Below are 16,733 nucleotides of genomic sequence, written 5' to 3' on the forward strand. Positions count from 1 at the left end.
CCCAGCCCTAGGGTCTTAGACCTGGACCTGACCCAAAATTTCAGAATACTCAGTTTCATCTCCGCCCATCCCTTGGCATTATTCTGGAAAACTATGATGTCAGTGTGATCATCTATAATACCCACATATCAGCTTCGCTTTTTTTTTTTTTTTTTGAACCTCCTGTATGCCAGTGATCAGCACTTCCTGTCCATGTCAACAACCCACTCTTCCTTGACCGCTACACCCTGGATCCAGAACAACTCAATTTGCCAATAATCTTAAAACCCACAGGGTACTCTGCCCAGCTGATCTTTCTTGCTTTCCCTCCAAATCTGTTCTTAGCCCTAAGCCCGACTCCAATCCCAAAACTTCTGCTTTCTTGCACCTATCACAGACACCCCCCACCCCAACCGGCTCTACTCCCTGCTCTGTGCAGGGCAGACCCTGGACTGTCTCAGCACCCTCATCAGCTACGAGGAACCCCCCGAGCCTGCCCAAGGTGGCACTGTATGAACTGGGATGCTACAGCTGGTCCCATAAGCTGTCACCCCCAGGATTCTCCTCTGCATCAAGTTCCTATCAGCCCCGTGACAATGGTCATGAGTATAACTAATACTTACAGAGCTGACTGGGCCTGATGGCTCTTACCTCATCTAATGCTCACAACTCTAGGAAGTGGGTACAGTATCCTCCTCACCAGAGACACTGAGGCTAAGAGAGATCAAGTAATCGCACAAAGCCTCACAACCAGCGTGTGACAAAGCTGAGCTTCAAACCCCACAAGCCTCTTTCCCCAGCCTGGGCTCAGGTTCCTTTTCTTTCTGCTCTAATAATAGAGGAGGAGAAAGGAAAGAAAAGGGAAAAAGCGGCTCAGGATATGCCACTTGGGAGGAAAAGAGGCCAGGGCTCCTGCAGAATTTTTGGGAGAGCTCCGCCTGCTGCTCTGTTCCCTCCACCTTTGATCCCAGCCTCATCTCCATAAAATGGCAACACACAGTGGTACCAAACCACGTATGTATATAAAGGTCATACTCTGGAAAGCTTACAAATGAGCTTTACATTTTGTAACCTTTGTCTTATATTGGCCTGAATTTATAAAGAAGAACATGTAAATGAATACTGCTGACCAACTTTTCAAACTCACCTCTTATTTTTCTTGTAATTTTCCAGCTGTTGGGACTGCATATGTTTGTATCTTTCCAATTCACACTGTCCACATAAATCCTCCAGATTCAGCAGGTGGTTTTCAACTTCCTCAAAGCTAGCCTCTAAATGAGCTGGAAGTGCAGAAGGTCCAAAAAAAATAGAAACAAACGTAAAAAGTCAGAATCTTCGATCACAGAAAAAAAAAAAAATGTCCAAAAGTTACAAAGTTTAAAATGTTGAAACTGTCTTGCATTTATTCAATATTCTTCATTAAGCTTTCTTTCTTTTTTTTTTTTTTAAGATTTTATTTATTAGAGAGAGAGCACAACTAGGCAGAGGCAGGCAGAGAGAGAGGAAGGGAAGCAGGCTTCCCACTGAGCAGAGGCCCCGAGATCATGACCTGAGCCAAAGGCAGAGGCTTTAACCTGCTGAGCCACCCAGGCACCTCTTCATTAAGCTTTCTTGAAGCAAAATAAAATATACTGACCATCTTTAAGATGTACTTCAAATTATCTTGACTTTATTTTTATATTTCAAGCATTTGCAAATGTAATTTTCCAAAATACTTTAAATATTCTACTAACCAGGGTGATGAGGAAACAGAGCATCGTGATTCATCTAATGTGATATCCTAATGATCCCATAAACCACATGTGAATAAATCAATTTTCAAAGGAGAATATAGCAAATTATAATTAACACAAATTATACCAAACATAATTTAAAATTTGAGATTCCAAGTGACTTGAGCAGAGCATTTGTTTTGCCCTGGCAAATGGTCCACGGGAATCTTCACAAGTCGCTGCCGAGCTACACAGACCCGGTAAGCCCAGGGCACAGGCTGCTGGGGAAGAGCCTCAGCTCTGCCCACCAGACCACTAAGGTGTCTACTGTGTCTCTAGGCTACAGAGCTTGGCAGCTTTACTGGAACATGGAGGTCATGTTCCAGTAAAAGCCTTCATTTAAAAAGATCCAAAGACCAGGGCCGGCAGAAATTAATTCAGCACTTTGCCCAAGGTCACCCAGCGACTGAAGGGCAACTGGGAATCAAAACCAAGTCCCTCCTGCACTACAACGATTTCTGAATTGATCGGGCGTTAGTGAACGAGGACTTCCTAGTTGTAGAAGTGAGGGCTGGTTGTGTCCTCCAACAGGAGAGAAGTTTTAGAGGTCCAAGATTTTAGAGAATTCCAGCAGCACTGTGCCAGACACTGGATACAGAGATGAAAAAGACAGTCCTTGTGCCAAAGAGCTGAAAGCAGGAGAACCCTATTTCGACGACACCACGTCCTGGCAGTGAGGCATGCAGCGCTCGGGAAACTCAGAGTGGCGCCTAACACAGAGGACGGAGGTGAGGGGAAGGTCCGGCAAGAGAAGGAACCTCGAGTCTGGAAGTCACAGCCACCCAGTGCGGAAGGGACGGGGCAGCAGAGACGGAGCGAGCTAGCTGTGTAGACTTCCAGTCTCGCCTTCACACAAACAGCTAAATGAAATCACGGCGCATCTAATTCCTCCATGTGTCTGCTGGATTTCCGCAGGACCGCCCAAAGCAGCTTTTGTAGCATCGGGATTAGACGCAAACTCCACAAATATCCAGGCTACCTATCCAACCTCCCTCTTCTGTTTGGTAGAACTTAGGGCTTAAAGACAGGGATTTGGGGGAAAATAAAATTTTACTGAAAAGTGAAAGCGTGAGGACCGTTTAGTACTCCTTTTCAAAAGCACTTCAGGGACTCTCAGATATTGACAGGTCACCGTAAGTAAACCTGTACGAGGGCTGCAAAGGGCTGACGGTCACGCAGTTCATGGCAGTTTTGAATCTATCTTCCGGGGCCACAAAAGACTTACTATATGTGAGGGCGCCTGGGTGGCTCAGTGGGTTAAGCCGCTGCCTTCAGCTCAGGTCATGATCTCAGGGTCCTGGGATCGAGTCCCGCATCAAGCTCTCTGCTCAGCAGGGAGCCTGCTTCCTTCTCTCTCTCTCTCTCTCTCTCTCTCTGCCTGCCTCTCTGCCTACTTGTGATCTCTCTCTGTCAAAAAAATAAATAAAATCTTTAAAAAAAAAAAAAAAAGACTTACTATATGGGAGACGTGATCATGGAAAGCCTAACCCGAAACCATATGCAAAATCTAAATTTCAGTCCACGAGGAATTAAATCCAAGTTTTTTAATAATGACCTGAATGATACATAGAGAGTTCATGTGTGGGAAAACTGGCAAAATGATATTACTGTATTAACTGCTGTTTGCGTTATTTTGTTTTCACTGTTATTACATTAAGTGGAAAAACAAGTAGGCGCCTCAGTCTGGGAGTTAGGGCTACTGGCCCTGAAGAAGCAGTGTTCAGCTCATTCTGTTATAACTAGCTTGACGGGGTCTTAAATGGCGATCATAGCTAATAGGATTATTTAAAAGGCTATTTCACTTTGATTAGTGATAAGAACTAGAATAATTAAATTTAATATGAAATCCATTTAACTCTAAGCTACTTGGTTCCTGCAGTATCATGCATGTTAAGTTGTTATCCTTAGCATACGGGGGACTGGCCAGGAGGAGGGCTCTGAAGCACGCTTGGAAACCAGCTCTGCCCCTTACAATGACCTGAGACAACTCATCAGTGAAAAAAGGGCTAACAGTTCACATCTTGCAAAGCTGTCAAAAGGGTCCAATGGGGCCCAGCATATAAACACTATATACTTACATACAAATATACAAAGTGTACCTAACTTAGCACTTGACAGTAATTTATAATTGACTATTAAAAAAAATGCAGAGAAAGGGGTGCCTGGATGGCTCAGTGGGGTAAAGCCTCTGCCTTCAGCTCAGGTCATGACCTCAGGGTCCTGAGATCCAGCCCCACATCCGGCTCTCTGCTCAGCTTGGATCCTGCTTCCTTTCCTCTCTTTCTGCCTGCCTTTCTGCCTACTTGTGATCTCTGTCAAATAAATAAATAAAATCTTTTTTAAAAAAATGCAGAGAAAGGGGCACTTGGGTGGCTCAGTGGGTTAAAGCCTCTGCGCCTTTGGCTCAGGTCATGATCCCGGGGTCTTGGGATTGAGCCCTGCACCGGGCTCTCTGCTCAGCAGGAAGCCTGCTTCCGCCGCCCCCCGCCTGCCTCTCTGCCTACTTGCGATCTCTGCCTGTCAAATAAATAAATAAAATCTTTAAAAAAAAAAAAAATGCAGAGAAAAAAAAAATGTAAAAAAAAAAATAGCTGAGTTCCATGAAATTCATTTACTTATTTTTTTAAAAGAATTCATTTGAGAGAGAGTGAGTACACACACACACACTCATGCAAGCAAGGGGAAGGGAGGGCAGCAGACGGGGAGGCAGAGGGAGAGAATCTCAAGCAGGCTCCCCACTGAGCACGGAGCCTGACACAGGGCTCCATCACATGAACCTGGGATCATGACTTGAGCCAAGACCAAGAGTTGGATGCTCAACTGACTGAGCCCCTCATACAAAAGTCATTTTGAGCAAATAACTCTACAGACCAGAAATTATCATGTTGTGAACACCTATGGATCTAACAGACCAAAATATCAAGAGAATTTCATTTTTTCTAGAAAACTGACACGCCTATAAATTATACTCAAACCTATGTTGTTAGACTTAAGATCCCTTGTAAGTGAGGGGCATTAAATTTCAAATGATTTTGCTAAAACGAAAGTAAGTAATGGAATCAATACTTGTTCTGTGTTTGAGGACATACACATATGTATTTACGTTTTTAATTTTTACTGGGACAGATAGCAACTTGTATTTAGAGGCTAGCTCTGTTGTGATAGAGAACTAGTGAGGCCAGAAACTTGAAGGAAATGACTTGATACCTACGCAGGCCCGTTCATTTCTCATGGAGAGAAACAGTCTTCTAGATACATACTAAACTTGCCACCCTGGTTCACTCTTGTGTTAATAAAATGGCGACCAAGTGGAACATGGGACTGGTTTAGTACCAGCCTGGGACTACGACTAAGAAACAAAAGGTACACGCTTCAGAATTGACCGACAGCTTCATGGTCTTGTTTCAGAATGGCAAATCTAGATCTAAAACACTTGGGAGACTCAGTGTCCATTTCATTGCTACCACAAATTCCTATTTCTGTTCTCTCCTTTTATTAAGTTAAAGCTTCCTGAGTACTTGAAGAATCCAGTGTAGGGTGCCTGGGTAGCTCAGTCGGTTAAGCGTCTGCCTTCAGCTCAGGTCATGATCTGCATCAGGCTCCCTGCAGGGGGAGGGGGTCAAGGGGGAGCAGGGAGGGCAGGTGGAGGGGGGAGTCTGGTAAAGATTCTCTCTTCCTCTGCTCTATCCCCCTACTCTCACTCAAATCAATAATTAAAATCTAAAAAAGAGAAAAGAATCTAGTTTAAGAACTTTATTTAGAATTCAGATATCTATCACCTCCTCCTCCCGCCCCCAACATGGGCCACAGCCTACTTTTCCAGTCTCACTACTTCCTTCCTTCGGGACCACTCACCACCCTAAGACAAATCATGCACCTTCCTGTCTCTCTGACTCTGTCTGCTCCCGGGATGCCTGTGCTCGCTGCCCTACCTCCTCTCCTGCGCTTCCACACCTCTGAACCACGCACAGAGCTTAAACCCTGATATTTTACAACTACTTGTATATTCCTGAGTACTCTCTCAGGAATCAGGAAGGGTCTTAAGGGTATTAACTGTATGTTTGCATGTTTGTATCCCCTAATACCTAGTCTACTGAACTCAACTAAGAATGGCTCTATCCCACTAAAACAGCAAATAATAACCACAAAAGCAACCGCATGATTTGTGGTCATCTAACTTAAATATTAGGAGGTTATGCTAAATTTTGTAAAAGGATAAATTAAAACACAGGTAGAGAAGTTAGAAAACATCAGGCAACACAATGGTACTTTGTTCTTGATATGTCAGACCAGGTCCCTTTATCAGTGGGTTAGAGCAGCAAAAGCAATGGAAATTTTCCATGTTAACTCTGACTGGCTTGAAATCAGTAATCAGATGCAGAAGAGCTATACTGACAAAAATAAATCTTCCCTTTTTATATTAAAAACTTTAAAAAGTCCTTTTAAATAATTACAAGCATATGTATGTGATGTGTACCTGAATATTTTATATTGCATTTATTCTTTTTTTAATATTTTATTTATTTATTTGACAAAGATCACAAGTAGGCAGAGACGTGGGGTGTGGGGGTGGGGAGCAGGCTCCCTGCTGAGCAGAAAGCCCGATGCGGGGCTCGATCCCAGGACCCTGAGATCATGACCTGAGCCAAATGCAGAGGCTTAACCCCCTGAGCCACCCAGGTGCCCCTATACTGCATATAAATGGCAGAAACTAAATGTCCCAGTCACAACCTGCTCATTTTCCAAGACCAAATGAATCGCATATATGAGGAAGCAGACAACCAAACTCAGAATGCATGTGCATAAAACACCAGCAGGCCTCCATAGGCACCTTCACAGGAAGCTCAGACTTGACCACTCTGCTCGCTCGAACAACAGCATATGTCTCATTTACTGATCAGTGGAAAAGATCAGTGGAATTTTATTGTGAAAAGCCATGTGGGAATGCCTGACAGCTGTGCAGGACAGAGCCTCACAAATCTTTGTGAGGAGACCGTCCCAGAGGAAGAGCGATTCTGTCTGGCATTTTTCTTTGGGCCATTAGTTTGAAATACGTATTATCTGCAGGGGAACCACTTACGTATGAAGAATGGGGCGGCACACTAAAATTATTTCATACTTAATGAGTACTTTTCTAACAAAACAAGTAGCCTCAAAGAAGAGAGAAATCTCTTCTGGTTGCAAACCCAGAGGTCACAGAGGCCAGGTACTAAAAGACTTGAAAGAGTCTTCAAATGCCCTTTTATGTAATACGATGATACTGCAGTGATGGGGAACTTGAAGAAGTGCATTAACTTGCAAACGTTATGGCACAGACGAGATCTGGGGAGCACATGGAAAGGTGTCTAAAGAGAGTTAATGTGCCTCCCGAAGGGCCTAATCCCAGAAAGGAACCTGGACGATAATAATAACCTAGTTCCCAAGACACGTAGCTGGGGCAGTCGCCTGGCTAGAGGCTCTCAAATTCCAGAAAGACAGCCAAACAACAACATATCAGGTTAGGTCACAGCAAAAGAAAGATACAAACTGAGGCTATGGCTGTCACTCTCACAGCACTTTGTTATCTAAGAATTCACAGATTCTTCTGCTCTGGAAGAAGAGAACAGTCTTTCCAAAGTAGGTCACTTAAAATAAACTAAGCGAGAGCAAAAACTCCGAGGGGCCCTTGACGTGTTAAACTTCAATACATGAACAGGCTGAGGCTACCCTCTAGTGGAAGTTCAAGAGAATTCAATACTTTCCACACATTTTACCAGTTTTATGACAACAAGGACACTGGTTATGTCAGAAGAAGCACGTCTGTAGAAGCTGGTTGACAACATTCCATTTTTTTTCCCTCCTCATACATGATCTACCATGTGTGGCTTTGCATCCTACCCAGTTTTACACGATAAGCTCAGTTGAGTAACATCCACCCGAACCCTTCTGTCAAAGAAGAGTGGTTTTGTACATTTGCAAAGGCTGGAGAGACTCCGCTAGAATGTCGGCATCTGCAGGTACCCAGTCCCGTGCAGTGCTGTAGTCCCCGCGCCGACCCAGAGCCCACGGCACACGGTACATGTCTCACTAGGTACTAAGCACTGAGCTGAGTGCTCTCCGTACATCTGTCACCTCGTTCAACCCTCCAGCCACCCTCTGAAGCAGGAACTCTCATCCCCTTTCTGCAATGAAACAAGCTTGGAGTGCTCAAGAAGCCTGCACGGGCTGCCACATGCGGCTGTGGTATTGGGACCCAAACCCAGATATGAGAGAAGTTCACGGCCCTTATTCTCCAGTTCCCAGCGTATCGTCATCATTTTTTTTTTTAGACATCAAACTACCAGTAATTATCTATTCCACAGGCTTATGTGAGATGAATGGATCCCACTCCATTTGGAAAAAAAAAAAAAAAATGAAGAGATTATCCAGTCTCACATCACAATTCCTGGGGATCAGGTAAATCAGGAGTCGTGTTTATTAAGCTATAAGATAAGGCACAGTTAAAAGCATCATCAAGGTTCAGATTGCTCACATCACATAAGTCCTTTACTCTGTAATTAAAGGGCAGACGGTCTAGAGGTCAGAGCAAGACTGAAAAGGACATGTAGCCCAGAAGATGCCAGGACCCACGGGATACGGTATCAGATCTGACAGGGAAAAAGCACAAAGTTCAAAGAAGTTAAGGGAATCCTGGGACTATAGACAGGTCAGGTACTATTTCCTAGTTTTTAAATTTTTAAAAATAATTTGCTTGACTATTTAAGCCTTGTTCTATTATGTCAAAGTATTCAGGTGATAAGAGAGATTCTGAAGCTGCCAAAAAATAAAAGAATCCAGCAATATACGAGCAAACATGTAAAACACTGGGTTCCATAAATAAATAAACAAATAAATAAAATAAAACACTGGGTTCCAATATCTAGGAATGGTACATACTCCTTAAAATGAACTCATAGGGAGCCTGGGTGGCTCAGTGGCTTAAGCCTCTGCCTTCACCTGAGGTCATGATCTCAGGGTCCTGGGATCGAGCCCCATATTGGGCTCTGCTCGGCGGGGAGCCTGCTTCCCCCCACCCCTCACAGCCTGCCTCTCTGCCTACTTGTGATCTCTCTGTGTCAAATAAACAAAATCTTAAAAAAAAAAAAAAAAAAAAACCTCATAAACTACATTAATGATATAGATATATGTTTATATAACCTACCCTACCAAACTTGGCTTTAAAATATTTTCCTATTGTAAAGAATATCAGCACCCGGTCCAAGATGTTTAAGTTTTTATCTAAAAGTCTCAATTTCAAAGTAAACAGACAGGAGGCCTTCAGACTTCCTGTTCTGTCTGTTCTACAGCTGGGTACATCACTGGGACAGTACTGTATACAGCATAATGTAGACAGCAGTATACATTAATTACTAACTGTATGTATCAGACAAAGAACAGCAGCACAGTGAAAACCACAGACAGCATGTATTTCAAATGCTAATGGTAATTCAGACTGGCAACAGATATGAAAACCACCTAGATTTGAGCTATTTTTAAGCAAACAGAATAAACTCTTCAAAATGAGCATACCTCATTTTACAGTGCTTCGCAGATACTGTGTTATTTACAAATTCAAAGTTTGTGACCACCCTGCTTGGAGCAAGGTTACTGGTGCCATTTTTCCAACAGCATTTACTCACTGCATGTCTCTATGTCCCATTTTGGTAACTCTCATGATATTTCAAACTTTATTATTACTGTGGTGATCTGTGATCAGTAATCTTTGATGTTGCCACTGTCACTGATCTGAGATGCCATGAACCACACCTATAAAAGACAGCGAACTTAACTGATAAATATTGTGTGTGTTCTCTCTACCAAGAGGCCGCTCCCCCCGCACCTCCCTAGTCCCTGAGACTCAACAATACTGAAATGAGGCCAATTAATAACCATACAATGGCCTTTAAGTATTTAAGTGAAAGGAAAAGTCATATGTCTCTCACTTTAAATCAAAAGCTAGAAATGATTAAGCTCAGTGAGGAAGGCATGATGAAAGCTGAGACAGGTTGAAAGCAGCAAGGCCTTTTGCACCAAGCAGTTAGCAAAGGTGTGAATGCAAAGAGAAAGTTCTTGAAGGAAATGAATAGTACTACTCTAACAAACCCACGAATGTTAAGAAAGCAAAACAGTCATATTGTCAACATGGAGAAAGTTTGAGAGGTCTGGACAGAAGATCAAACCAGCCACAACATTCCTTTAAGCCAAAGTCTACTCCAAAGCCAGGCCCTGACTCTATTCAGCTCTGTGGAGGCTGAGAGAGGTGAGGAGGCTGCCGAAGAAAAGTCTGAAGCCAGCAGAGGTTGGTTCAAGGAAGAAACCATCTCTGTAACACCAAGTGCAAGGTGACGCAGCAGGTGCGGAGGGAGAAGCTGCAGCAAGTTCTCCAGAAGATCGAGCTGAGAACGAATGCAGGCACCAAGCACAGGTTTTCAATGCAGATGAAGCAGCCTTGTCGTGGAAGAAGATGCCCCCCAGGACTTCTGTAGCTGGAGAGGAGAAGCCAATGCCTGCCTTCAAAGCACAGGCTGACTGTCTTGTTAGGGGCCAATGCAGCAGTTGACTTGACGTTGAAGCCAATGTTCATTCGCCATTCTGAAGACTATAGGTTCTTTAAGAACATTGTGCTCTATGAATGGAACAACAAAGCCTGATGACAGCACATCTGTTTGCAACATGGTTGACTATTTCAAGCCCACTGTTGAGAACTTCTGCTCAGGAAAAAAGATTCAAAATATGACAGCTCACTGACAACACACCAGGTCACCCAGGAGCTGGTGGAGATGGACATGATGTATGCTGTTCTCATGCCTGCTGACACACATCTGTTCTGCAGCCTGTGGATCAAGGAGTCATTTTGACTTCTAAGTCTTATTTCTTAAGAGAGACATTTTGTAAGGCTGAAGTTGCCATAGATAGTGATTCCTCTGGTTTATCTCAGCAAAGCAAATTGGAAATCTTCCAGAAAGAACTCACCATTCTAGATGCCAGTAAGACATTCATGTGCCTAAGTCTTATTTCTTAAGAGAGACATTTTGTAAGGCTGAAGTTGCCATAGACAGTGATTCCTCTGGTTTATCTCAGCAAAGCAAATGGAAATCTTCCCAGAAAGAACTCACCATTCTAGATGCCAGTAAGACATTCATGATTCATGGGAAGAGGTCAAAATATCAACATGAACAGGAGTTTGGAAGAAGCTGATTCCCACCCACAAGGATGACTCGGAGGGGTTCAGGATGTCAGTGGTGGACGTCACCACAGAAGTGGTGGAAAGAGCTAGAGAACCAGAGTTAGACGTGGAGCCTGAAGATGGGACTGAGCTGCTGCCGTCTCGTGATCAAACCTCATGAGGAGAGGCTCATTATGGATGAGGAAAGAAAGTGGTTTCTTGAGATGGAAGCTTCTCTGGGTGATGATGCTGTGAAGATTGTTGAACGACAGTGAGTGATTTAGAATATGACATAAATTTAGTTGATCGGGCAGCAGCAGGGTTGGAGAAGACTGGCTTCAATTCGGAAAGACGTTCTACTGTGGGTAAAATGCTACCAAACAGCATCACAAGCTACAGGGAAATCATGAAAGTCAGAGTCAATTGATGAAGCCAACTTCATCACTGTGTTATTTTAAGAACTTCCACAGCCACCCCACCTTCGGCAACCAGCATCCTGGCCGGTCAGCGGCCAGCAGCATGGACGCAAGACCTTCCACCAGCAGGAAGACGGCAACTCGCTGGAAGCTGAGGTACTGGCATTGTTCAGCAATGACGTATTCTTTTTTTAATATTTATTTATTTTAGAGACAGAAAGAGAGTGTGTGAGACAGAAGATCTGTAAGCGCAGAGGGAGAGGGAGAAAAAAATCCCAATCCATACTGAGCAGACAGCCCGACACAGGGCTCAATCCCAGGACCCCGAGATCACAACCTGAGCCAAAACCCGAGTCGGACACCCACCCAGGCACCCCAGCCACGAAGTACTTTTTAATTAAGGTACATAATTTTTTAGACATATATTAGTACACACTTAACAGACAATAATGTAAACATAACTTTTATATGAGCTGGAAAACCAAAAAAATTCATCTGACTCCCTTGATCGCAATATCTGCTTTACTGCCCTGGTCTGGAACCAAGCCCCACAGTATCTGAGGCACGCCTGTATATTCTGTTTTAAGAAAGGCTTATATAAACTGCATTTCCCAAGGAGAATTAACTAGGAGAATAATTAGAATTGGGGCAAAATGCCCTTAATCAGTAAAGTGGTATCAAACCAAGAACACCTATCCACAGCGTTTACTCCCAGCTAGGAAAGAAGAAGGGAGGTTTTCCGGCCTGTAAAGAAATACATAACCCATTTAAAGCCAATGATTCAGACAGATGCAGGAAGATAGGCCAAAATAAAGTGGCTAAAAAGAAAATCCCAAATGTCTTGGGAGGCTATTTCTTTATTGAGCCATCAAAGGCTTGAGACGGATCATTCCCATAAGAGGGAAGTGCAGCAGAGGGCAACCACAGCTTTTTTACATTTCTCTTAAGACCCAGAATCTCTTTTTCATGCCCTGTCTTCAGAAACAACAAAACATGGGCTCCAGGTGATGCCTGTAACAGCCAGGGCTTTCAGAATACAGTTCATGGGGGTGCCCGGGGGCAGAGTCTGTTATGCGTCTTGATTCTTGGTTTTGGCTCTGGTGGTGATCTCAGGTCCCACACTGGGATCTGCCTTCAACTCATTTCTCTCTCCCTCTTCCTCTACCCTTCCCACTCGCGCGCTCTCTCTCAAATAAATAATAAATCTTAAAAAAAAAAAAGAAGAAGAAGAAGAGCATCTAGTTGATGAGGCTGATAATTGCCAGCCTGTCTCATCCCCCACTAAGGACGTCATCTCTGTGACTGGGATCCTGGAACCACGACTTATTAACTGTGCCACCCTGAGCAACTCATGAGACTTGCTTTCCTTAGCTATAAAGTAGGATAGTAATAGCTACTTTTAAAGGGTTCATGTGAGGATTACATATCATGTTTGTAGAGCACCTCTCAGTCTCTGACTTATGACAGGTGCTGTAAATGTTAGCTACTGTTCTCAGCTACACCATTCCCAATGCCATTCAGGTCCATTTTATCCACACACACATAAAAACAGTGTTACGACAAATTACTGGCTTTGTAAACCATTTTTGTTTTGCTTAAGAAGGGTAATATTGAAAACCAGAAAGAGATGACAGGATATCTGTACCTTCTTACCTATAAGACTGAATCAGGTTATTGGCCTGGGAAGTTTATTTCCTGCATAGATACTCCTACCTCTTATATTTCACTAAGATCTTAAGCTCAGTCAGAAAAGTGAGCCACAGTATTATCCCATCATGTGGCGCTATCAAACAGAAAAGGGAATTTTTTGACTATAAACCCAAGAAATGAAGAATATCAGCAAAATTCATTCCAATGAAAACAAAACAGTATGAACCTCCTCAGGTATAAATTGAGCCAAACAGGCACCCTCATTTGCCTGGGTTTGTTTCATCTCTCAAGTGTTCAAGGAGAGGGGGAAAAAAAAACACATTTCAAGACATAAAGCTCTAAGCAGACCTCATTTTTAAAACAATAACTTCCAGAGTACATTCTACAACCAGAACAAAGTCATTATAACCCCTTTTATTTTATATATTTGTACTTTTTATTTTTTTTTTTAAGTAGGCTTAACACCAAACGCGGGGCCCAATGCGGGGCTCAAACTCATGACCCTGAGATCAAGACCTGAGCTGAGATCAAGCGTCAGAAACTTAACCACCCGAGCCACCCAGGCGCCCCATATATTTATCCTTTTACACTGAGATATAATGTCACACACACACACCCGAGTCACTCTAAGAATCAAAAAATTATAATTGTGCTTCCTGAGCTGAACAGAGGCAGAAAAGGTTAGTGATTTATTTTCGAAATAATTTCTGTACTTTCAAACTATTTCTGGTCCAATCCTCTGTTAATCAGACATGAAATTACAGTTACAAGTTACAGTTACAAGTTATTGTTAGAAGTTACTCTTTTCCAAAAAATCATATTAACTAAGAAGTTAATGTATTCTTAGAGGGCTTTGAATTTCTTCCCATTTCTGTCCAAATTACTCCCCTTCCTCAAAGTGATGGACATGATACAAACATGAAACTCACTCAGACTGGCTGTCATGGATTCTAAATCCGCTACTAAGCCGGGAAGCTGCTGGAGCTGCTCCTGTAACTGGACCAGGCTCGCCCTCTTCTTCTCCCAGTGCGCTGAGAGCATAACCACCTCGCTGTCCACCAGCTGCAACACAGAGGAGCAAGGGCAAAGTCAAAGCAGATTTCAGGCACCAGGAAATGACAGCAGAATGAGGGTTACTCAATGTTATCTTTAAAACCCCTCCACTGAGTGTCCACAACAGGACACCCCCCCACAGAGAAAACTGGACTTGTTTTCTTTCTTAGAAAAGCACCAGCTTCACATTCAGTGCAGAAAACCTCAAATTACTGCTTGTCTTGCTGCATCATAACCCGGAGAAGAGAAAGTCCAGAACTGACCTTAGAAATCACTAAGTATACCCTGTTTTTAAGGAAACTATGTATTTGAAAATCCAAATCTAGAAAAAATAAATAAAAAACCCAACACTAACAACCGAAGAGAAAACACGACAACCCAAACCACAATTATCGGATAATTATTTGCTTTACAAAAGGGCTTTTATGAACAGAAAAGTTACTGAATCCATTTAGAATATATACAATTGAATTTATATTTAAACAGCAACACACTGCAAAAAGTAATGTAAACAGTACTTGTATGTGAAGGAATTAAGGCAATTGACTGATTCCAGAAAAAATGAGGGAAAGCACTGTTAACAGAGAAGGAATTCAGACGTAAAGCTCCTGATAGCACGGCTGTGACATACCAGACGGGCCTGAAAGCACGCTAACCTCTTTTACTGAAGACTATACAGAAAATGGCAATCGGGAGTTTCTCCCAGACAATTCTGTTTTGGTCTTAACACAACGGGAGGGAAAGCGCTTAGAATAAGATTTAGAAGGAGCAGGGAGAGGTCATCTTTTGAAAACACCACCTACGATAAGCAAGAATTGTCAAAGATAACCACAATAGTACAGTAAATACAAAGACTGCAAAACTCCTTATATAACAGAAGGAAATGCATTTGAATTTTATCTGTAAGTCAGAGTTCACAATTCAGTTAAAAAATAAAATAAAATAAAAAGGCAATTTACTCATCCCGAGATTAAGATTTCTCAAAGCGAGAACATGAATACAACAAATTTTTTTAAAAGCCTTTTTTTTAAAAAAAGATTTATTTGAGAGAGAGAGAGCACATGCGCACGTGCACCTGTGCACACACAAGCTTGGGAGGAAGGGCAGAGGGACAAGCAGACTCCCTGATGAACGCAGAGCCCCATGTTGGACTTGATCCCAGGGCCCGGAGATCATGACCTGAGCTGAAATCAAGACTCAGATGTTTAACTTACCGCGTCACCCAGGCACCCCTGAACACAAATTCTTACTATATCCCACTAAGGTAACAAATTACTTTAGAGAAATAAAAATATCAAAATCAAGTGCAAAGTTACTTGTACGTAGTGCTAGATTGCTTCAGTTTCTACATTTTAATATTCTAGAAATTCCAACATGGCAACAAAAGAACTAAGCTCCGACAGAGGGGTTAAAAGTTGCCTGGTTTCCTTACTGTGTCCCCTGGCTCACACACCTCCCCACTGCTTTCTGGCCCATCTTGGAGAGAAGACCACGTCATCTCTCCAGGACAAGCCTCCGCTGAGCTGGAGAGGTGACACCAAGCTCTACCCAGGTGGCACAGCTCATTAATTTCATATACTTAAAAATGCATATTGCTAACCACTTTTATAAAGATGGCTAAGAGTAGTTTAAGAAATGCTGAGCGATGCTACTATATCTGGCTGTGCAGTGATAAGAAAACTAAGGCCTGACACGAGGATCTGTGTCCCTAAAATTCATCTGTACAACTTGTACTGACCGCTCCCTGTCTGCCAGGCACTGTTCAGGCTACGGAGATGTAACGGTGAACAAAACAGGGGCGCCTGGGTGGCTCAGTGGGTTAAGCCTCTACCTTCGGCTCAGGTCATGATCCCAGGGTCCTGGGATCGAGCCCCACATCGGGCTCTCTGCTCAGCGGGGAGCCTGCTTCCTCCTCTCTCTCTCTGCCTGCCTCTCTGCCTGCTTGTGATCTGTCAAATAAATAAAATCTTAAAAAAAAAAAAAAATCCTGCCCCCTGGGGGCTTAAATCCTCACAGCAGGTCTCCCAAATTAGCTCCACTTTTTAAACTCTAAAAAAATAATAATAATAATAATTCCTGGATCACAGGGCTGATTTAAGGCTAAATATATTTTTCCTGGTACATGGTGTATTTTTTTTTTTTATAAAGTCTGTGAAATCTTAACTACCCTGGTTAATTAGGTTACTTTGAAAAATCGAGAACATTTTTTTTTATATTAACCACTTCTTACTGAAAGTGCAACATAAATATTAAAACAACTACAATCTAGTTCACGGCTTCCACAAAATTGAAAATTATATTCTCAACACAGGATAGAAGCAGCATATACAGAAAAAAATATAAGAATATACTAAAACACCATTTTTATTTAAAAGAATGAGATAAAAAATTATGCAATAATACTAAAAACATTTCGAGCATTTTCTATGGGCCAAGTCCTATGCTAAGCAATTTAAATATATTATCTCATTTAGACCACACAGCAACCTTATAAACTAAGCACTTCTAGCACCTCCATTTTACAGATGAAGGCCCTAAGTTGTAAAGAAGCTATGTCTCTTTTCCAAGGGCCTCCGTGGACTGAGGTCAATCCTCCCAATGAATTTGACACTCAAGTCCAGGCCCTCACTCAGTATTCTAGAGATTGTGCTACAGGAGTGTAGGCAAGGAAGAAGTGAG

General features: G+C 42.6%; 1 protein-coding gene across 2 annotated transcripts in view; it reads right to left on the reverse strand.

The window, feature by feature from the left end:
* The window catches only part of DTNBP1 (dystrobrevin binding protein 1), a 128,652-nt gene that overhangs the window by 75,917 nt on the left and 36,002 nt on the right, over positions 1 to 16,733 (reverse strand). For both annotated transcript variants that reach the window (XM_032341162.1, XM_032341163.1), the window contains exons 5-6: positions 13,931 to 14,063; positions 1,127 to 1,259 (exon numbers count right to left, since the gene is read on the reverse strand). In XM_032341162.1, coding sequence (XP_032197053.1) covers positions 1,127 to 1,259; positions 13,931 to 14,063 — 266 coding nt within the window. The remainder of the gene's footprint in view (positions 1 to 1,126; positions 1,260 to 13,930; positions 14,064 to 16,733) is intronic.

This window comes from Mustela erminea, chromosome 4 (genome assembly GCF_009829155.1).
Source record: "Mustela erminea isolate mMusErm1 chromosome 4, mMusErm1.Pri, whole genome shotgun sequence".
In the NCBI taxonomy this organism is placed as follows: Eukaryota; Metazoa; Chordata; class Mammalia; order Carnivora; family Mustelidae; genus Mustela; species Mustela erminea.